Source organism: Astatotilapia calliptera, chromosome 13 (genome assembly GCF_964374335.1).
Source record: "Astatotilapia calliptera chromosome 13, fAstCal68.1, whole genome shotgun sequence".
Lineage (NCBI taxonomy): Eukaryota > Metazoa > Chordata > Actinopteri > Cichliformes > Cichlidae > Astatotilapia > Astatotilapia calliptera.
The window spans coordinates 1,330,363-1,354,108 of NC_137434.1; the positions used below are offsets into that span (position 1 = coordinate 1,330,363).

Here is a 23,746-nt window from a genome sequence, read left to right on the forward strand (position 1 = left end):
CAAGCTTAAACGTGCTGCTGCTGTTTACCGCGACATCTGCTGGTTTCCTCTTTCTGGCGCAAAGTGGGCGATAAACAAACAAGAGAGAGAAGCTGATCAGCTGATCATTGATCAGTTTCATGATTGAAGTAGAAACAGGAGAGACGAGGCAGCTGCAGCGTAACGACAGAATAACTCCAGCTTTGTGTCTTTTTTCATTCTAGCTGAAGTCCAGGACAAACTGTGTTCCTTTTCAGCTCAAAACGAAACGCGTGATATTTTCTCTGAATACGAGACGATTCTTTTTTTTTTTTAACGGGACGGTTGGAAACTCTAACCTTATGATTAAAATAAAGTTCACTATCAGTAACATCATAGCACCCACCCAGCTGTATAGAAACTCCATCATGCTAGCTAATACGCAGTACGAGTTATTGTAACTGACTGTAGAAAGTCAGCACAACGAAAATAAATTGCACCTAAACTTGGTTTATATCTGACCCAGATAGACTGCAGGTCATAACTTCTTACCTGAAGTTCAGTTCACCTGACACTCGGACCGGTGCTGCCTCGGGTCTCTGCTCCTCTTGCCTCCCCTTTCCTTCATCCACCTGCTGGCCTCCACCACTTGATGTTACTGAATCTGTGGAAGCTACGCTATAGCCACCATCAAACAACTGAGTTATTTTTACACACCGGCCAGCATCTGGCCAATCCACCACCTCTCATTGTTTATACCGTTACAAAAAACAAAAACCATATGCCCGATGGCCAGTCCATCGGGCATACCGGTGTTCCCCTTATTCTCAGGCAAAGCTCTGTAGTGCCTAAGCATGGATGAGGTGTTGTTGTTATATCCCAGCTCCCTGGCACATAGCAAACACTTCACCTTGTACGAAAGTAAAGACAGCTCAACATAAATTGCATTGCACCATCAGTATTATGAAAATACATCTTCTGTAGAAATTTACATACCTTGTTGAGAGGAATAAGATCAAAATGTTCCCACACAGGGGAGGACATCCTCCTCTTCTTAGCTGGCTCCATTCTCTCCTGACTTTCTCTCCTCACTCTCATAAACCTCCAAACTGTCTCCAAACTCTCACTAACCGCAACTCTCCATCAAACACCCACATTTTGAATGAAGTCTGAGGGGTTTATATCGCTGTCATAGCTCGCGGCAAAGTTCGAACCACTTCCTGAACCAGTCATGTGGTACAGCCGGGCAGTCTTGGGGGGGACAGCGAGGCTTCGGACGTCATCATTTTCAGCTCCTCCCATCAATGAAGCAAGCCTCGTTACGCATATCGCGGAAACACCCCCCCCCATTTGTAACACACCCAAAGAAAGATTCTAGGTCTGACCAACCGTCTCTGTCGTGGGCAAAAAGATGACAGTCAATAAAATTCTAAAAGATTATTTATTGACAAAAAAATATATCAAGAGATAAAAGATAAAACAGTCCAGTGTCCCATTTATGAATTGTATAAAAAACACACAGTCCCAAGGCCAGAGCCAGCTATGCCACACGGCCAGTTGCACTCCACGTGTTGCCTGTAACAGGGTTAGAAGTTGTCCTTGGAGACCCACCACCCTGCAAGCATATAGCCAGTGGTCACTCCAGCCTCTGCAACTCTGCTGCCTTTAGGCTGTGGCATATAATAGGCCCTGGCCTGCACAGAGAGACAAAACGACACTTTCACTATAGAATTCATAGGACAAAACCCATCCATCCCAAACATATCTGATTTCATCACAGTACATACCTGCACAGAGAGACAAAACGACACAGCAGTGTTTGTAGTGTGGGCTATAAGAAGACCAGTGTATCAGTGCAATCAAGTACACCTGCCTCTAATTAGTCCAACCCCATTCCACCCATTGGCTCACCAAAAATGTGACACACACACACACACACACACACAAAATCACTCCCAACCCAGTGCAACTTCACACAATAATATGGAGCTGAATTAACACAGGCACATTAGTCTACCATGTTACACATTACTCGACACAAGCTTTGAAGCCCCGATACAGAACGTCACATCACTAAGGTCACCTACTGATCAGAAGGTTGCCGGTTCGATCCCTGGCTCCTCCAGTCTGCATGTCAGTCTGCATGTCAAGTATTCTTGGGCAAGATACTAACCCCAAGTTGCTCTCTGAGACATCCATCGGAGTGTAAATGTGTTTAGACAGCACTAAGTTTAGAGAAAGTGACTGGGTGAATGTGGCATGTTGTATAGGGCGCTTTGAGTACTCCGTGAGAGTAGAAAAGCGCTATATAACAATCCATTTTGCTTTTGTGAGAGTTAATTTTTAAGGAGATTTTTCCAGCAATAAAGCTGCGTTTTGAGTTCCAGCCCCGTCTTTGAGAGTCTTGCATTTTGGGTCCTTTTTACTGCCTGTCACACAGCCTATTACCTATGACAGAATGATACGACCACTACATGGACCCAGCAGCACTCTTCCCGTCTGATGATCTTTGGGAGGATATAATTGATTCTGTGAATAAGTTATGTGACCCGGCCCATCGAATCCATCACTGAGGAGGAAGCAACGGACGCGCCACCAGCGCATCACCCCACAGCCAGACTTCAGGATGTCAAAGCAGCCAACTGTGGTGAGTGAAAAGGACACTTTTTCTCTTTCTTTGGACCTTGGGATTGTTTATTCTGGGGCTATGTTTTTTGAGTCAGCTGCCCAGCCTGAAGCTCAGTCAGCTACTCCTCCAACAACTCCATTTTCATCACAACCACCACTCCAGCCCTCAGTTCAGCCAGCTGTCCAGTCGCCCTTAGCAGCCCGGTCTCCTGTCCAGTCGCCAGAGGTGGGTCGAGTATCCAAAAATTGTACTCAAGTAAGAGTAGCATTACTTTAAAATATTATTACTCAAGTAAAAGTGAAAAGTACTCATCAAAAAAGTTACTCAAGTAAGAGTAAAAAAGTACTTGGCGAAGACTACTCAAGTAGCGAGTAACTGTTTGAAATGTCAGATTTATTTTATAAATAAATGCTATCAGACAAACAAATATAAATACATATACAAACTTTAGTATTTTCAACAGGAATATATGTAAAAACATCAACGAAATAGGGCACAACAATTCTAATTTCCAGATTTCAGTTTTTCACAACAAAGCTTTTTTCACCAATACCTACAGTAAATAATATAAATGTATAAACAGTGCAAACAATTTCCAGTGACAATATATGCTGTAAACTTTATATTCATTTTTGCTCCAAATGGCACAGCAGCCTCAGAGAAACATCAGCATGAGACATCTTCAACATATGTTCATACAAGGCAGCTCAGTTTACCATAAATTGTATGGGTGTGCATCTATTTCTGCATATTTAGCAAAAATGTGCCATTGTGATGGTTAAGCTTCAGCAGCAGTTTGCTCTCAAGGTTCTTTCTGTGAAGCTGTGACTATTTAGCAGTGAACAAGAGTCCTGCATGACTGAGAAGTCCTTCACAAGCTCCAGATGCAGGAAGAGCTGTATTGGTTGTGATCGACAGCTTCTTGAACGCCATGCAATAGATCCACACCTCCAGTGAATGGACATGAAAGGTACCTCTCCAGCTCCTCTGCTTCTGGCTTTCCTGACCCCATGGATCCATCATCTTTGTTGGTTAGGCTTCTGTTTGTGCTGGCCTCATCCAGCTCTGAGTCTAGGTGATGTCTGATGAAGTGGAGACCTGTGGAAAGATGTATGGTTTTCAAAAGAATTAGGTCTGGTCATTATAGTGCTGTATACACTGCCAAACTGCAGATATTTGTTTGGAGCTAGCCTTCAAAAGCTGTCCATACACTGTGCGATTTTTGGCCCATTTTGAGCCGATTTTTCAGTTGCGCAACCATTTTGGGGATCGGCCCGAGTTTTGCCTTAATCGTGTGTCGTGCATCGTGTAGTATACATGGGGTAACGAAAAGCAGTTAACACCTGACGACCAGCTCCCAATCATCAATCGTTTGGTCGCATGATAATCAAACCTGTTTGAAATCCTGTCGCCCCTCAAGGCAGCCTCTCACACTGCGCACGCACAAACACAGAAATGAAAGAGAAAAGGTGGAGCAGCACGGCGGTGCAGGGTGTGATCTGGACACAAGAGATGGAGGCACAACTTGTAGAACTTTGGAAAGCTCATCCGAGTACGTAAGCGTATGCCACCCAGGCAAGAAAAATAGAGCTATATCACGTTATAATGTGAAAAGTTTATTGTTATAACAATATACTTTTAATGTTTGTACAATATACTGTTCACGCTTGAACAATATAATATCACGTTCGTACAATATAATATTTATATTGTACGAACGTGATAATTATGTATATTGTAATAACGTGATAGTATATTGTACAAACATTACATTCTCACGTTATAACGTGATATAGCTCTATTTTTCTTTTGCCTGGGTGGCAGCTCTACGCTTCCGTATCCGAGGCTTTTCAATGTGGCCTCACAAAATTATCACGACTACAACAACCATGAAAAGAGCTGGATGGACATTGCTGCTCAATTACAGCTGCCTAATGTTTTTCAGTAGTAATTTAGCAAAGTTGATGGTGTTGTGTGTGTGTGTGTGTCTTTGTGAGTGAAAGACAGAGAGAGGGAGAGCAAGGGACCGATTTTGTATGATAAGCTTCATGTTATGAACGCACAGTTTGAACACTCAGGTCGCATCAGAGTATCAGACTCGCAGCTCGAGCTCGACACAGCTGCTGCAACATAAGACTGACATCCAGCTAACTACAGCTAAAAAGATATTTAGAGAAAACTTACCGTTTCCTCAGGTTACACGAGTTGAGTTATTTCACGCTGAAAAGTTGGTTTGTTTTGGCTCTCACTGAAGACACAGACACTGAAGACATAGCTGTTCTTTTGTGCTGCTTTTAAGCGAAACATTCTTTGTATGTGAGGAAAATGCTGTTCATCCTCTTCAGCTCTAGCGTAGACTCTGCCATGTTTTCATGTTTCTTCTTTCCGTGTGTCTGCTACTTTGAAACGCTTGGGCCACTCTGCCCGCCACAGTTTCAAACTGGTCATGTGACTGCATGGCCACATCTCATTGGCAAAAATGTTACCGGAAACTCCACTAGTGGCATGTTATCTAATGTGTTAGACTAATTTTATTTTATTTTTTTAAAGTAACGAGTCGAATTTTGCAAATGTAGCGGAGTAAAAGTACCGTTTCTTCTTCACAAATGTACTCAAGTAAAAAGTATCATGCAAAAAAGGTACTTTAAAAGTACATTTTTTTCAAAAACTTACTCAAATAAATGTAACGGAGTAAATGTAACTCGTTACTACCCACCTCTGCATCTGACACATATCACCTCTGTTAAACAAATGTCAGAGCAATTAAGAAATGTAAGTTTGTTAAATAAGATAGAAGTTAGTGACATTTGCAAATGTTTTATTTAAAAGAATGAATCTTTTAGGTCCCTGACCTAATTTCTCAGTTGGAGCTCTAATCAATCCATCCATCCATTTTCTTCCGCTTATCCGGGGCCGGGTCGCGGGGGCAGCAGCCCAAGCAGAGAAGCCCAGACCTCCCTCTCCCAAGCCACCACCTCCAGCTTATCCGGGGGAACACCAAGGCGTTCCCAGGCCAGCCGAGAGATATAATCTCTCCAGTTTGTCCTGGGTCTGCCCCGGGGCCTCCTCTCAGTGGGACATGCCCTGAAAACCTCACCCAGGAGGCACCCAGGAGGCATCCTTGTCAGATGCCCGAACCACCTCAGCTGGCTCCTTTCGATGTGGAGGAGCAGCGGCTCTACTCTGAGCCCCTCCCGGATGGCCGAACTTCTCACCCTATCTCTGAGGGAGAGGCCAGCCACCCTTCGGAGGAAGCCCATTTCCGCCGCTTGTATTCGCGATCTCATTCTTTTGGTCACTACCCACAGCTCGTGACCATAGGTGAGGGTAGGGGCGTAGATCGACCGGTAAATTGAGAGCTCCGCTTTTACACTCAGCTCTCTCTTCACCACAACAGACCGGTACAGCATCCGCATCACTGCAGCCACTGTACCAATCCGTCTGTCGATCTCCCACTCCCTTCTCCCATCACTCGTGAACAAGACCCCGAGATACTTAAACTCCTCCACTTGGGGCAGGGTCTTGTCCCTTACCCGGAGTGGGCACTCCACCCTTTTCCGGCTGAGGACTATAGCCTCAGATTTGGAGGTGCTGATTCTCATTCCCACCTCTTCACACTCGGCTGCGAACCTTTCCAAGGCAAGCTGTAGGCCATCACCTGATGAAGCCAACAGGACCACATCATCTGTAAAAAGCAGAGATGAGATCCTGAGACCCCCCACAGGATCCACCGAGGGGCTCTACCACCAAGTAGTTGTTTAACTGCCTCAATGACCTCGCCCTCAGAGATTGGCGGGTCATCCCCTTCGTCCCCAGACTCTGCTTCCACCACGGAAGACGTGCCAGTGGGATTGAGGAGATCCTCGAAGTATTCCTGCTACCACCTGACAATTTTCTCAGTTGAAGCCAGCAGCACTCCACCCTCACTACACACAGTGCAGGTAGAACACCGCTTTCCCCTCCTGAGTCGCCAGATGGTTTGCCAGAATCTCTGGCCTGTTGGTACCTATCAGCTGCCTCTGGAGTCCCACAGGCTAACCAAGCCCGGAAGGACTCCTTCTTCAGCTTCGTGGCTACACGACAGGCACCAACTATCTTGCGGCCGCAGCTCAGTGGAGCGGCTTCGGCAATCGAGGTGCTGAACATGGACCATTCAGACTCAATGTCCCCAGTCTCCCTTGGAATGCTGTTGAAGCTCTGCCGGAGGTGTGAGTTGAAGATCTCGTGGACCGGGGCCTCTGCCAGACGTTCTCAGCACAGCCTCACTGTACGTTTGGGCGCGCCAGGTCTGCCCAGCATCCTCCCTCACCACCAGGTGGTGATCAGTTGACAGCTCAGCCCCTCTCTTTACCCGAGTGTCCAAAACATATGGCCTCAGGTCTGGTGACACAATTACAAAATCAATCATCGACCTGTGGCCTAGAGTGTCCTGGTGTCACGTGCACTTATGGACACTCTTATGTTCAAACATGGTGTTCGTTATGGCCAAACTGTGATTTGCACAGAAATCCAATAACAAAACACCGCTCGGGTTCAGATTAGGGAGGCCGTTCCTCCCAATTACGCCCTTCCAGGTCTCACTGTCGTTGCCAACATGAGTATTGAAGTCTCCCAGTAGGACAACAGAGTCCCCAGGGGGAGCACCCTCCAGTGCCCCACGCAGGGACTCCAAGAAGGCTGGGTAAGCTGAACTGCCACTTGGTGCATAAGCACAGATGGGAACAAACCCTCCCGTCCACTGGGAGAAACCCCAACATACCTGCAGCAAGCCAAGGGGATACCAAGATACCCACCCGAGCCCGACGCCTCTCACCAGGGGCAACTCCAGACTGAGACAGAGTCCAGCCCCTCTCCAGGAGACTGGTTCTAGAGCCCAGCCATGCATTGAGGTGAGCCTGACTATATTTAGCCGGTACCTCTCAACCTCACGCACTAGCTCAGGCTCCTTCCCCACCAGAGAAGTGATATTCCACGTCCCAATTGCCAGTCTTGGTAGCCCGGAATCGGTCCGCCAGGACCTCCTCTCCTGGCCGCCGCCCGACATTGCACCTGACCCCTACCATGCCTCCTGCGAGCCGTGACCCTGCAGCAAGATCGGCGCATGTCCCTTTTTCGGGCTGTGCCTGGCCGGGCCCCATGGACTAATGCTCGGCCACCAGACGCTCACGCTCGGGCACCCTCCCTGGGCATGACTCCAGGGTGGGCCCCCCGGTAACCCTACCCCGGGCAGGGTGATCTGTTCCCTGGATGGTCTTTTCATAGGGTTCTTCTGAATCGCTCTTTGTCTGGTCCCTCACCCAGGACCAATTTGCCATGGGAGACCCTACCAGGGGGCAAAAGCCCCCATACAACATAGCCCCTGGTATCCCTGGGACACACAAACCCCTTCACCACGATAAGGTAACGATTCACAGAGGGGAGCTCTAATTAAGTTATAACTGTTCTAAGACTGTAACTTTGAAACGATATTAATTATTTGGGACATGGGAAAAGAACTACACTGGACATCACCCGGTTATATATACACTGTATATATACTGTATATAGTTCATAGAAAAAAAAACAAACCATGCAGGGTCCATCTGCCGACTTCCAAACCCTACAGGCCCTGCTTCTAATATCTTGATTGGTAAACAAAATGGACAAAATGGATTGCTTCATTAGCTTTCCAGCTGGAACAGCTTCAACTCTTCTGGGAAGGGTTTCCACAAGGGTTAGTACTGTGTTTATAGGAATTTTAGACCATTCTTTCAAAGTGCATTTGTGAGGTCTTTACAGTCCCGTGGCAGCTTTACTTGGATGCAGCTGCTCGGTCGTGGAAACCCATTCTGTGAACCTCTCCATGCATTGTTATTGGGCTAAACTGAAGGCCACATGAAATTTGGAGGTTTCTAGCCACTGACTCTGCAGAAAGTTGGCAACCTTGGTGCACTGTGTGCCTCACAGTCTGCTGAACTCGCTCTGTGATTTTACGTAGCCTACCACTTTGTAGCATGGTTGATGTTATTCCTAATCGTTATCACTTTGCTATAATACCACCACTAACAGTTGACTGCGCAATATTTAGTAGCAAGATATCTGTGTTCTCAGTCATTCAGGTCATCGTAGTCTAAGGAGCTTGGAAAGAAAAGTGTCTGGACTTCTTTAAGTTGCTTGAAGATGTTTCACCTCTCATCAGAGAAGAGAAATGATGAACTAAAGAAGCTTCTCGGAAATTTCACGACTGAACTTATTCCACAGGTGGCATTCACTAAGCTCCTGAGAGTGAGCCATTCTCTCACAAATAAAGCAGTCTGCATACCTAGGTGTTTGATTTTACATACCTGTGGTCATGGAAGCAATTGGAACACTTGAATTTGATGATTTGGATTTCTGTGGGAATTTTGGCAATACAGTGGTCCCTCACTACATCGCGTTTCAGCTTTCGTGGCCTCGCCGTTTCGCAGAATTTTTTTGTGCAAATCTTTTTTTAAAACAATGCTTTGTGTTCTGGGTCCTGATTTACTGACAATGGTTTACAGCCAATCTCGTGCTGTGTCTCCTGTACAGTACAGAATGCGTTCAGCTTGTCAAATTTACACAAATCTTCACTAGCAGTGCTGAAGTGCTGTACTGTATGTTTGTAAGTTTTCTCCCCAACAAGAGAGAAAAGTGAAAATGTTCATTTCTGTCTGAGAAAAGTGTATAAAGTGTGTTACGTCTCCCCGAGGGCAGGAGGGGATAACACAACAACTCCGGAAACTCAGTACAGGTGTTATGAAAAAAGGTTTAATGGCAGCGCTCTCACAAAATAAACAACCCAGACTCAAACAACAAATGTGGGGGAAATAGGGACAGTTAGGTTGTGCCAAAAAAAAAAAAAAAAAACACCAAAAAGACAAAACCAAAACTTAGCTGAGCTGAGCTACTATCCTAGAAAAGCAACAAACAGGAGAGATAGACCCAAACCTCAACTTAAAACAAGCTCAAAATTACATGGGTGGCACCAACCTACTTACCTAGTGTTTCTAACACAAAGACTCTACGTGAGTAAGTGTATGGGGTCCCCAAACTCACCTAGTCCACTTTACTCCCACCACAATCATCAAACAAAAGAAAGACAGCAGGAAACCGTCACACATGTGTCAAACAATTCAAGGAGGGAAGAGAGCCGCGCCCACCACAGGTGAGTCTCCTTATCAAGGGCTTCACTCCTGGTTTGTCCAATCAGGGCCTCCCTCCTCTAATTAATTGGACGTCCCCAGATTGACATCAGCCTGCAGTCTGCGACCTAAGGGAATGGCAAACAAAAGGGGAGGGAAAGAAAACATGCAGCCTGCAGACACGTAACAAGTGTGTAGTGAGGGGTTTTACAGCCCTAAAACATCTATAATAATAATTTTAGATAAATAAAGTTGGCTACTTTGCTGATTTCACCTATCGCGGGTTATTTTTAGAACGTAACGTAAACGAGGGACTGCTGTATAGTATATATGACAGTGGGTATTGTCAGGAAAAGGATTGAACAATCTGAGTCTTACTAATTTATCAGTTGATAACTGCTAACTCTTGTGGCCATGGGTGAGATATTGCACAGAAACACGTTGGTTTGGCCAAAACAAATAAATCCCTACTCAAACCCACAAATCAGTCAAAGCAATTTAGTGTTTTCAATGATCTTTATTAAAGTAAACTCTACACTTTTACTATTGCTTTTATTTTTTGTCTTTGCACTCTCAATTAGAACCTTTTGCAATCAGCACATATACAACTTTTCAATCGAACTACACTTTTGAGAAATACAAAAATATCACAGTACATTTTCTACTACGTCACCTTCACCTGTGAGGTCCAGAACCAATGAGCCAGTTTCAGAACCACAGCAGCTGCCTGGACTGTGTCAACATGTCTTGAAGTAACAGCACCATGGGCTATGAGCTAACCACATCGAAGAAGAGGGCCACTCAAACACACTGTGTCATTTGTGTCTGGTAACTGTCTTGAAGAGTGTTGGGGCTTAAGTGGACCAGAAAACTGAAAACAAAGAAGATAGCACTTTCCAGAGCAAAGCCAAAGCCATGTCTAATTAAGAGAACGTGGTGCCAAAGTAATAGTCTCAGAACATTTGGGTTTTAGATGATTAGCTACACTGTACATGTGTGACAGTGTATACAAAGCATGAGCAGCATATAATTCAGGACCTCGGACAACCTAAAACGCTAAGCTGATATGGTGACTGGTACTGATTACACTATAATAGATGTCAGTGTAATCTGCAGAGAAAACAAATGTGGTTGAAAGGTGAGACAGCAATGTCTGGGACTTGTCCACTGTGTATGGTTTGCACTAAAAATGTACATTTGCTGAACCAAATTCCTAGCCTTCAAAAACAGGCACATGAATAATAAAGCAGACATTTCAGTTTTGTGTGGCTTATTTGGGTTTTTCTGAGTGCGGCCAGAAAGTTTTTCTTTTACACTTCAATCATCCAAACAGTGGTTTTAGTTCTGTTTGGTGCATCAGAACAAGGCAAATGCACTCTATAGCACTGGACAAACGAAAGGCTTATAAAGGAGTGTTTACACGGTATGTTTGGCTTTTACAATATGGAAAACTTTGGACGAAAAAGGATGTGGATCAGTCAAATGGACAATGCTGCTTCCAATAGGTCTGCCATCTCCATCCACACTGCTGTATTCTGTGCATTTAAACTAGTCAGTGCTTTAGATGTGGTGAAGAAGGGCTGGATGCGTGATTTTAATATTTATGGTCATGCTATTCTAAATTCTTTTTATTGCGTTTTAGTCAGGAGTCTGTTTAGTAGCTGTGTTTAGACAGCATTGTAAATTAGATTAAGCAAATCTAGTTTGCCTTAAAGCATTTTTATATTTATATAAAAGATCTATTAAACGTTCTGACAGCTGCTGGAAATCTGGGGATTCTATATTGGAAAATTATTTTAAAACAAACAAACAACTTAGCCCAAATGGGACTGATAAGGTGTTTTGACTGTTGGACAGTGTAGCTCGAGAAGGCCTTGCAGACATTGTTTGCCTAAGCAGTGGTGAGGTGGCCTCTGGTTTTGGTCTGGAGCTGTTCATGTCACTTCTCAGGCAGGCTAAAATGTACAAATGTATCCCACACAACAGAAAAAGCACCTTCAGCATTCCCTCACTCTCGTCCCATTCCTATTTGCTTACGTGTCATAGCCTATTACAAAGTATCAAAAAAAGATTAAACAAAATACTGAAAAATCCTCACCAATAGGGACAATAAAATGCTTCATATTAAACTTTTTTTCTTCTTCTCACAAATCATTGTTTTGTCCCACACTGTAATGATTCATATCCATGGTGACAAGACTCTGGTGAGTGAAGCATCTAACACTACACAGGAATGTTGCAGCATAAAAAATAACTCACGCAGTGGTTTCCTTTAAAACAAAACTAAAAACAGAATACAAAACAGTGAAAATGAAGTGAGGATGAGGAGGAGAGATCCCTGTCAGTCTTAAGTTGAGGAGAAATGAAGAAAGGAAGGAGTACACCGGAATTCCACATTTACATAACGATAAACAATGATAAAAGATCAGCCAGGAAGAGCAGGTAAGTGACCAGGCTACTTCACAACGCTCTGGTGGACAAACACAAAAAACGAAAGTAAGTCTGTGAATTGGGGAATGGGAGTCGATTGCACTGCCTATGTGCGCTTCACTGAGTCCTCGGAGCAGGAAGCAATGGCCCTAACAAAATCACACGTAAGTGTGGTCAGCTCAGTGCAGTGGCAGTAGCTATGCTGGAGGCTGGATGGGACTTCTTGGCCCAGGCTGACGCTGAGCAGATTTTGTCTCCCCGAGTGTGCTGCTCACGGAGAGAAGGTTGCCATCTCCAGGGATATACGCTGCCATAGTTCCTTGGTCTGTTTGCCCCTTTTCAGGTTCTGCAGCACATCATTAAACTGCATCATACCCACAGGAGTCAGACAGAAAGCACCTCTTGCGCTGCGGATCATGTTGACAAAGTCATCGTAGTCAGCAGGTGTCAGGTGGATGAGCCGGTGGTGAATATGCTGCAGAGAGAAAAGGAGGTGACACTGGACAATGTAGCCTGAACCTTCCTATTTAAGTGGAGCTACTCACACATAACACATGCTGGACTATAATTGTGTGGATGCCCTTATGAGTTCCTGTTTCTCTTTATTCTTTATTATTCTGGTTGCTTCCGTACGTTTTTTGCTGCTTAACTACTCTCTCAGTGTTCATGCTATTTGCACCGTTCAAACTTCGAAAAATTCTGCTCTTTCTGCTAATTATTACTATGACTTTTGGTGCTCATAACTTCTATACTTTTTGAGATATTGAATTTTTTATACAATCTTTTTTGCCCATTTCTGCCATATTATCAATGGCGTCACTGATTTTCCTTGCTGGGCTGAGCTGTGTTTTAGCTCAGTGAGATGAGCAGCCGTTCTCAGACTGGGAGGCCGGGGTTCAAATCCCGCTTATGGCAACATTTCTTTCAGTTACCAATTCAACTTATTTAACTCTTTTCAACACAAATTTCAGCTTTTTCACCCCTTTTCAGCAAAAGTTTCAGTTTTTTCAGTTTTTTCTGCTGTTTTCAGAAAAAACTGAAAATTTTCAGAATTTTCACTTCTTTTCAGCACAAATCTCAGCTTTTTTCAGAAAAAAAACTCTTTTCAGCAGAAATTCTGCTGATTCACCTCTTTTCTGCAAAATTTTCAGCCTTTTCACCTCTTATCAGCACAATTCTCAGCAGCTTCTGCTCATTTCAGCAAAATTGTCAGTCTCTCCACCTATTCTGTGTGAGAATGAGTTTGGCGCAGTGAGATGAGTGGCTGCCTTGAGACCAGGGCCCTATTTCAGGAAGCCGGTTTAGTGCAAACTCTGAGTAAGTATACCCTGAGTTAACGAAAACTCTGGGTTTTCGGTTTCACAAAGCGAGTTTAGATTAATTCTGAGTGAGTTACTATGACGACACACTCCGTGAAGCTAACCTGCCCCCTAGCAGGTTTACTTCAACTAACCCTGACATTCTCCGCCTCTTTGTCAGAAACCTGACTGTAGGAAGTGTCAGACATGGCGTGCCCCTCCCTTGAAGAGCCAGTAGATGTTGAAGCCCAAATTCTCCGCAGAGCTCTCCGCCGGGAGAGTGATTAGAGCGCGTTCGGACATTTTATCATTTCCTGATGATCTCCTGTGTGAACGTTACCGTTTTTCAGCACAATCTATAATTTATTTGAATAACATCCTCAGGCCTAATATTGCTCATGTGACACATCGCGGACATTCTCTCAGTTCTGTACATATTATTTGTATTGCACTTCGGTTTTTTGCAAACGGGAGCTTTCTGTATAATATTGGTGACGCTGAGCACGTTTCCAAGGCTACCGTCTGTCGGGCAGTCAGGAATGTTACAGTTGCACTGAAACGTCTCGTGTACTCGTTTGTGGTGTTCCCCGGTCATAGACCCACAAGATTTATCAAAGAGGGATGCCACAAAATTGCAGGTATCAGGATGAACGAAACTTAATTCATGATGTGGTGATATTTGAACTACTACTTAAATTTTACATTTATTCTCACGGTTCCCAGGCGTGATTGGCTGTATAGATGGCACTCACATTCCAATCATTGCTCCTTCAGTAAATGAAGGAGACTATGTGAACAGGAAGTCTTTCCACAGCATTAATGTACAGGTACATAGTTCCCTGTAGCATTTCTAATTTCAATAAGTGCTTACAGAGGGGAAATTAATGTAGCCTCTAACTGCAATTGATTTACATCGGACAAACAGACCAAGCACTATGGCTCATAATACAATTACACCTTACCTGTTTGGACTATATTTTTATATTTCATTTTTACTTGCTGCCAGGCACGTTTGGGGCCTGTTGGGTTGCACCTGCGCTCACATCACATCACAAAATAAAATGTATGAAATAAAAAATAAAATAAAATATAATAAAATAACGTGTTAAATGGGTGGAAATCCCTAGATCAATGTTTAAATTAACACTCACGCATTGACTCTGTCGGCTATGTTTTGCCATGCATGCTCCCTTTCTTTTGCAGCTGAGGCTGTGTTACCTTTTTTCCGCGGAATTTGCATGTTATCGGCATATGCTGCCATCAGAATTTCGGCCTCAAGCGCTGTAAAATACATTGACCGCACCTTCTTTCCCTCCGTCTCCATGGTGACTCGCTTAATCTGTGCTCCACTAATCAGGGCTTTATGTATCCTCGTGCGCGCGCTTAACTTGGGGTTAAAGCAACTCCGCGTTGACTGAACTAATTGTTATCAGCCTTTCTGAAACCGAATATTCCGAGTTGGACAGTTCGGGGTTACTCAACCCTGAGTATCGTTTTTCACTCTGAGTTTTCTAAACCGGCTTCCTGAAATAGGGCCCAGGTGGGCCAGGTTCGAATCCTGCTCAGGGCAGCGTTTTTTTTTTACCACTTTTCAGCAAAAATTTCTCCGTCTTTACCCCTTTCAATAGAATTTTTGGCTTTTCACCTGTTTTCATCAAAAATTTCTGCTTCTTCACCTGTTTTCAGCAGAATTTTCAGTTTCTTCACCGCCATACAACTTTTTGCAACTTTTCAACTTTTTCAGCTTTTTTCAGCAGACATCTTCAGCGTTAAGGCATCCACACAGCATTTTCGCAGGAAATGCAAATTTTTCTAGTTTACAACAGTGTTTCTACAAAGCTAGGCCACTGTAAAATTCAACCAACTTACAGATGTGCTTAAATGATTTACAACCTAAGTCCAAAAAAACAAAAATGTAAATTTAAAAAAGAATGATTTTCTAATCTTATAAACCCATATATTATTCAGAATCGAACAAAAAGAACATCTCAAATGTTTAAGATGAGACATGTTACTGACCTGTTGCCATTCAACCTCAATTAGTTTCAAAATGTTCATATAGCGGTTTCTTTTCAGCTTTCTTTTCAGCTAGTTGCCCAGTTCATTTTAAATTTGATGACATGAAGATTTTCTCAGTTTAAACATTTGATATGTTTTTGATGCTCTACTGTTAATAAATTATGGCTTTATGAGATTAACAAGTCATTGCGTTTTGTTTGAACTGGTATTTCACACAGCATCACAAACTTTTGGAACTGGAGCTGTAAATCTACATAATTGCTCGGTGCAGCCTCCACAACATCTGACAATTAGCTGCTGGGAGGATATGTCAGTCACTATGAAGTGGCCGGAAAAAAAATACAGAAAATATGTAAAAAGAAAATCAAAATCGGCAATCGAGTCAGGGTATTATCAGATTCAGGTTATCACAACAGATTCCCAATCGGTCATGTAATAGAAAATTAATTTTTTTCTCATTTAAAGTGCTGCAGTGCTTATGCTCAGTTGTGGCAGCGTAATGGAAACTTCCACTCAACAATCTAGAACTAGCTCAACTCATGTCAACCTCAACAGCTGAAGAAAACAACTCTCTTTTGCGGGCGCTGATAATACCAAGGGCATGAAACAGCGTACTCGTTGTAGTGGAGTGTTTGTTAGGTTTCATAGCGAGCCGCGTGAGGTGGTATGATCAGTTTGTTACTTCCTCCCTTTTTGTGAACGCATAAAGGAGTGGGAGCTCCACTTCCGTCTCAGAGACTGCATGACAGCATCTTGCTGGATGTACTCTCTCTTGTGTGCGTGATAATAAACAGTGTTGATTATAGTAACCGTGTCTGCAGACTTGTTCGTTAAAATTTCCACGACAGTCACTTGGGTCTGCGAACACATGTAGACAAATATTGGCCGAACCTGGCTTTTTGCAACAGCTCTATCGTGCTTTCCCTTGTCTGATACTTTTTACTCTCCTTACTGAAAAACTTTGTTTTACTTTATTTGACTGAATTACATTTTTGGCTGTAAAAGATTTTAATTACCTATAAATATGAGATACTTGTGGGAATCAGTCCTGCAGCCCAACCTGCATTACTCTTTGTCATCAACCCCATTATGAATACAGTGGTCCCTCGCTATATCGCGAGATTGTCAAATTTACACAAATCTTCGCTAGCAGTGTGAGTCTGAAGTGCTGTACTGTATGTTTGTAAGTTTTCTCCCCAACAAACGCAACAATGTCGATGAAACATATGGCACCGTCAGCGGCAGCTGGGGGTGTCTGGTTTCATCCTATAATACTGGACTTATTTTTCTACGAAGGTTTGAACTTTTAGAGTTTAAACAAGAGAGAAAAATGTGAAAATGTTCATGCCTGTCTGAGAAAAGTGTATAAAGTGTGTAGTGACGGGTTTTACAGCCTTAAAACATCTGTTGTAAATTGTAAAAAATAAAGTTGGCTACTTCGCGGATTTCACTTATCGTGGGTTATTTTTAGAATGTAACACCCGCGATAAACGAGGGACCGCTGTATTATGGTGAATATGATGTACCTGCAGATAGGCTTGCTGGCAGCGCTGGACAAGTTGTTGGAAAGCAGGTGTTCGAAGATGGGCATGGATGTGGGCAGGGTTCAGCCTTTGCAAGGCCTCCATGATTAACTCCTGCAGGACAAATGGACTGAGGACGCCTTTTGCTGCTCCAACACAGAACTGGTACACATAGTTGACTCCTGGCAGGATGGAAAGAGTGAGAGAAAATCTGCCTTGAGCCATCTAGACAGGTAGGAGTAACAGTGATTAAGATGGAGGTAGGAGTCAACTGATCCAGGGATTGCTGCCTGAGTTGACTCCTACCGCTGTCTCAATCAGATTTGCATTAAACTTCAGCCAACACACAGATCATCTATAAAATTTCAAATAATAAATCAACTGTCGAAGAGATTAAAAAAAACGAGACAGATTACAATTTAACTGAAAATGACCATGGAGCGGTTAATCCCGTTATCTCTTGAAATGCTCTTGAAGCAGTCTAAAGAGGAAAGCTTATAGCTAAGCCAGCATCAATTAAAATAGCTAAAAAGGAAACATACACAAAAGAAGAGGACTAACTGTCTGAAACTGAATGACATGTGACGCTTCATTATTTCCTTTTTAAAAGGACCCTTCATTATTTAATTTGATCCTTTTGCTACGTCAGGAAGAGGAAGCTGTGGATTGGAGTGAAGCCTGTTTATTTGTCTTCATGGTTACAGCAGGGCAGGGCAGCACGGTGGCACGGTGGTTAGCACTGTTGCCGCACAGCAAGAAGGTCCTGAGTTCAATTCCACCATCAGGCCGGGATCTTTCTGTGTGGAGTTTGCATGTTCTCCCCGTGTTTGCGTGGGTTCCCTCCGGGTACTCCGGCTTCCTCCCACCGTCCAAAGACATGCAGCTTGTGGGGATAGGTTAATTGGATAATCCAAATTGCCTCTAGGTGTGAAAGTGCGAGTGAATGTGAGTGTGAATGGTTGTCTGTCCCTATGTGTTAGCCCTGCGACAGACTGGCGACCTGTCCAGGGTGTACCCCGCCTCTCGCCCTATGACAGCTGGGATAGGCTCCCGCGACCCTGAAAAGGATAAGCGGGAGTGAATGGATGGATGGTTACAGCATCAGTGCCAGAGATACCGGCAGGATGAACAAACTAATCCGCAGAGCTGAAAGCATCATTGGTCAGTGAGGGACAGGAGGTCACTGAGCTTACTGCTCTCCATCATGGAGAACCCATCACACCAAAATCCACTCCACATGTCGAGGCAGCAGAGCTCCTTCTCCCTCAGTCCGATTCACACTTCCTGCCATAAAGAACGCTTCAGGAAATTCCTGCCACTCTCTATAAAACTGTACACTAACTGTTTTTCTGTGGCAGAAGAGTCCACACATAGTTATCGGTTTTACCCTTTCTTCTTTTTCATATAGTTTAGTAATACAGTTTGCACTACTCTCTTGCACAGTGTCAGTCTTACTTCATTTTTACTTTTGTCTTTTCCCCCCATTATTGCATATGTAACATTTTTGCACTCTCTTACAGTATAAGGCCCCCATTATGCACCTGTGGAACTTTTATTCAAGTTGGTTGCTTATTAAATGTAAACTGTACTCTTTCTATTCTTTATTTCCTTATCCCTTATGGGATCATCATTCCCATCCATCCGCCACAGAGAGTTCAGGCTATGTTGAAAAATAAAGATGGTCATAATTTTACAATCTCTGTTCTCATATACTTCATTTCCATTTATTTTTCCAAATGTTTCAATACATTGTTGCATCTATTTGCCATTTCCCAGCAAAATGCAAAGAAATAATGGATGGCTTAAGACCTAGAACATTACTATATAATTGAAGGCTTTCCTTTTTTGTATTTTTTTTTTTCAAAATTGGCTTCTGTAGCAAGTATTTCTTTTATTATCTTACTTCCCCGATTTCAAACAGAATGCAAATATGTGTCCAGGTCAGTGCAGCCAGAGATGTCCCTTTATTTGGTAAAGTCTCACCTAGCCTGGCAGCAAGTCCCAGCAACCATTTGACGTCCTCAGTATAAGGAGGGCTCCTGGAGAAGTTGTTGGGATGGTCATTGTGAGCCCTTCTGCCCAACATCTCTAATGCCAACATGCCTTTACAGAAGACAAGGAATACATATTGGTTAATAATGCAGACTACTTAGACTAACATATAATCAGAGAACATAAACTACTCACCAACTCTATAAGCAGAATGCAAGTAGTGCAGGCCTTGTTGGCTAATGGGCTGGCTGTGCTGCTCATCTTCTGCTGGGAAAGGACTGCTGACCAAGGAGGCAGGCTGAGAGGATAGAGAGGGCAGAGATGCTCCCTGGATGGCCTGGATGGTGGGGCCAGGGTGAACACCACCAACTACAACATTACAACAGACACAGTACATTGGTTAGCAATGACAAGTTTACATTCACTAATCAAGGGCATGAATGTACAGTGGGGCAAAAAAGTATTTAGTCAGCCACCGATTGTGCAAGTTCCCCCACCTAAAATGATGACAGAGGTCAGTAATTTGCACCAGAGGTACACTTCAACTGTGAGAGACAGAATGTGAAAAAAAAAAAAATCCATGAATCCACATGGTAGGATTTGTAAAGAATTTATTCGTAAATCAGGGTGGAAAATAAGTATTTGGTCACCTCAAACAAGGAAAATCTCTGGCTCTCACAGACCTGTAACGTCTTCTGTAAGAAGCTTTTCTGTCCCCCACTCGTTACCTGTATGAATGGCACCTGTTTGAACTCATCATCTGTATAAAAGACACCTGTCCACAGCCTCAAACAGTCAGACTCCAAACTCCGCCATGGCCAAGACCAAAGAGCTTTCGAAGGACACCAGGAAAAGTATTGTAGACCTGCACCAGACTGGGAAGAGTGAATCTACAATAGGCAAGCAGCTTGGTGTGAAAAAATCAACTGTGGGAGCAATCATCAGAAAATGGAAGACATACAAGACCACTGATAATCTCCCTCGATCTGGGGCTCCACGCAAGATCTCATCCCGTGGGGTCACAATGATCATGAGAACGGTGAGTAAAGATCCCAGAACCACACGGGGGGACCTGGTGAATGACCTGCAGAGAGCTGGGACCAAAGTAACAAAGGTCACCATCAGTAACACACTACAACGGCAGGGAATCAAATCCCGCAGTGCCAGACGTGTTCCGCTGCTGAAGCCAGTGCATGTCCAGGCCCGTCTGAAGTTTGCCAGAGAGCACATGGATGATACAGCAGAGGATTGGGAGAATGTCATGTGGTCAGATGAAACCAAAGTAGAACGTTTTGGTATAAACTCAACTCGTCGTGTTTGGAGGAAGAAGAATACTGAGTTGCATCCCAAGAACACCATACCTACTGTGAAGCATGGGGGTGGAAACATCATGCTATGGGGCTGTTTTTCTGCCAAGGGGACAGGACGACTGATCCGTGTTAAGGACAGAATGAATGGGGCCATGTATCGTGAGATTTTGAGCCAAAACCTCCTTCCATCAGTGAGAACTTTGAAGATGAAACGAGGCTGGGTCTTCCAACATGACAATGATCCAAAACACACCGCCCGGGCAACAAAGGAGTGGCTCCGTAAGAAGCATTTGAAAGTCCTGGAGTGGCCTAGCCAGTCTCCAGACCTCAACCCCATAGAAAATCTGTGGCGGGAGTTGAAAGTCCGTGTTGCTCGGCGACAGCCCCAAAACATCACTGCTCTCGAGAAGATCTGCATGGAGGAATGGGCCAAAATACCAGCTACTGTGTGTGCAAACCTGGTAAAGACCTATAGTAAACGTTTGACCTCTGTTATTGCCAACAAAGGTTATGTTACAAAGTATTGAGTTGTATTTTTGTTATTGACCAAATACTTATTTTCCACCCTGATTTACCAATAAATTCTTTACAAATCCTACCATGTGGATTCATGGATTTTTTTTTCACATTCTGTCTCTCACAGTTGAAGTGTACCTCTGGTGCAAATTACTGACCTCTGTCATCATTTTAAGTGGGGGAACTTGCACAATCGGTGGCTGACTAAATACTTTTTTGCCCCACTGTACCTTCAGTGGCTTTAAAAACCCCCAAAGGTTTACGTTTATTTTAGGTTTTCTCCAATTCACATATGGTCAAAAATATACATTTATGCTCAAATACATACATATAGTCAAGTTGTTTAATACGTGGTGCTGAAGGTTCTGCGATTGCAGTTCACTACAACGGGTACTTTCTACCATAAAAAGGATCAGTCTGAACAGTCCAAAGAACTCAGTTAAACTAAGAAAGAGAATAAGGAACTTTGAAAGTCCTTTGGAGCTATTTCTAAACAACTGCAGATTCTAAGATAATCAGTTCAAACACGTTATTCAGTTGCTTCACCAAGGTCTAGAAGAAGACATTGCCATGGACCAAGACAGGGGGAACCAAGAAAGAGGCCCTCTGACTGAATTTGTAACTGTCCACACGGACAAGCTAAAAAAGAGCGGTTCAAAGAAATTATTAAAAGTCCCAAATTAACCTTGACATTCATGCTTCTGATGAGTGTATGTAAACTTCTGACCTCAACTGTATGCAAACTCGTCCATGTAACAATGTAACAATTACCAGCAAAAAAAAGTTTTAATTCAGAAGAATTAGCAACTGCCGATCTTAAACACAAAGTAGTCCCGACCTGCTACAGTGGTGCTGAGTGGCAGACCAGCCTCAGTGTGGTAGGGGTGGACAGCAATTTGAGTCATGGACGGTACAGGAACACCAGGGAAGGCGACAGCCGTGGCTGCCATTGATGGCTGGGGGCCAGTGGCCACTGAGAATGGATACTGGGCACCAATGAATGCTGGGTGCATTCCCTGAAGCAGTTAAGCAAACATGCAAGTTTATTTGCATATTATTATGAACAGTCTATAGAGAAATTTTCACAAAATGTAGTCACTGTGCTGTACAAGACAATAAAAACTAGGAATTAATGAGATGCACATATGAAAAAAAACCAATACTACTACTAATAGTTGTGAAAACATTTGTGATACGCACACACACTTATTCATAAACAGCACTGGATATAAGAACCGTCTCTTTGTCTGACATTAGGATCCTGAGGAGCTGTACAAGCTTTTCCAGTTGCTATAAAAGCCGTCAGTATCTATAATTATGAAACTGTTAGGCAAGTTTGAAGATCTCGCATGTAAAGTAATGTGCAAAAGTATTGAAGTAGCCCTCATCTCTTTACCAAGGAGCCAAACAACTTAACAAAGTAAGCAATAAAAGAAAAAACTAACAACGCGTAATCCAAAAAGTTACTGGCTATGAGATCATTCGCGTTGTGCTTCTTTTTTCTTTGTGTGTGTGTGTGCGCGTGCGTTTGTTTGTCATTGTCATGTAATTTAATTTGCCTTACATTAAATATATAGGCAATGCAAGGCAAGGCAAGTTTATTTGTATAGCACAATTCAACAACAAGGTGATTCAAAGTGCTTTACAGAGACATTAGAAACAAGAACAAATAAAAAGCATGATTTAAAATTGATTAAAACAAGCAAATAAACTAACTAATTAACAAACAAACAAACAAACAAACAAACAAACAAAACAGTATATAAAATCAAAACAGATAAAATCAGAACAGTAGATAAAATCAGTAGTTAAATGTAAGTTTTGAAATTTAAGCTTAAAAGTGTGGATTTGGTGCTTTATTCAAATGCAGCTGAGAACAGGTGAGTCTTCAACCTGGATTTAAATAAACTAAGTGTTTCAGCTGATCTGAGGCTTTCTGGGAGTTTGTTCCAGATATAAGGAGCATAGAAGCTGAATGCAGCTTCTCCGTGTCTGGTTCTGACTCTGGGAACTGATAAAAGACCGGATCCAGATGACCTGAGGGATCTGGAAGGTTCATACTGGGTCAGGAGGTCATTGATGTATTTTGGTCCTAAACCATTCAGAGCTTTATAGACCAGCATCAGAACTTTAAAGTCTATCCTCTGACGGACAGGCAGCCAGTGTAAAGACCTCAGAGCTGGACTGATGTGGTCCACTTTTTTGGTCTTAGTGAGGACTCGAGCAGCAGAGTTCTGAATGAGCTGTAGTTGTCTGACTGATTTTTTAGGTAGACCTGTAAAGATGCTGTTACAGTAATCAAGCCTACTAAAGATGAATGCATGGACTAGTTTTTCCAGGTCCTGTTGAGACATCAGATCTTTTATCCTTGAAATATTCTTGAGGTGATAGTAAGCTGATTTTGTTATTGTCTTAATGTGTTTTTCTAAGTTTAGGTCTGCATCCATCACTACACCCAATTTTCTCGCCTGGTTTGTGGTTTTTAGATGTATAGATTGAAGTTCTCTGGTGACCTGTAATCGTTTTTCTTTGGCGCCAAAGACTATTACCTCAGTTTTGTTTTTGTTTAGCTGGAGAAAATTGTGGCACAACCAGTCATTGATTTCCTCAATGCATTTACCAAGAGCCTGTACAGGGCCTCGGTCTCCTGGTGACATTGTGATATATATTTGTGTGTCATCTGCATAGCTGTGATAGTTTATTTTGTTGTTGTTTATAATCTGTGCCAGTGGGAGCATGTAGATGTTAAACAGAAGGGGTCCCAAGATGGAACCTTGGGGAACTCCACATGTGATACTTGTCTGCTCAGATGTGAAGTTACCTATTGATACAAAGTATTTCCTGTTTTCTAAGTATGTTTTGAACCAGTTTAGTACAGTTCCTGAAAGACCTGTCCAGTTCTCCAGTCGTTTGAGTAATATGTTGTGGT

General features: G+C 43.2%; 1 protein-coding gene across 3 annotated transcripts in view; it reads right to left on the bottom strand.

The window, feature by feature from the left end:
• Positions 1-9,333: 9,333 nt before the first annotated feature.
• The window catches only part of zswim8 (zinc finger, SWIM-type containing 8), a 64,944-nt gene continuing 50,531 nt past the window's right edge, over positions 9,334-23,746 (bottom strand). For 2 of the 3 annotated variants that reach the window (XM_026189499.2, XM_080287702.1), the window contains 5 exons: positions 21,656-21,833; positions 19,187-19,360; positions 18,983-19,102; positions 17,003-17,181; positions 9,334-12,634 (listed from right to left, as the gene is read on the bottom strand). In XM_026189499.2, coding sequence (XP_026045284.2) covers positions 12,431-12,634; positions 17,003-17,181; positions 18,983-19,102; positions 19,187-19,360; positions 21,656-21,833 — 855 coding nt within the window. In that variant the 3' untranslated portion in view covers positions 9,334-12,430. The remainder of the gene's footprint in view (positions 12,635-17,002; positions 17,182-18,982; positions 19,103-19,186; positions 19,361-21,655; positions 21,834-23,746) is intronic. The other variant, XM_080287703.1, reaches the window with a different exon arrangement.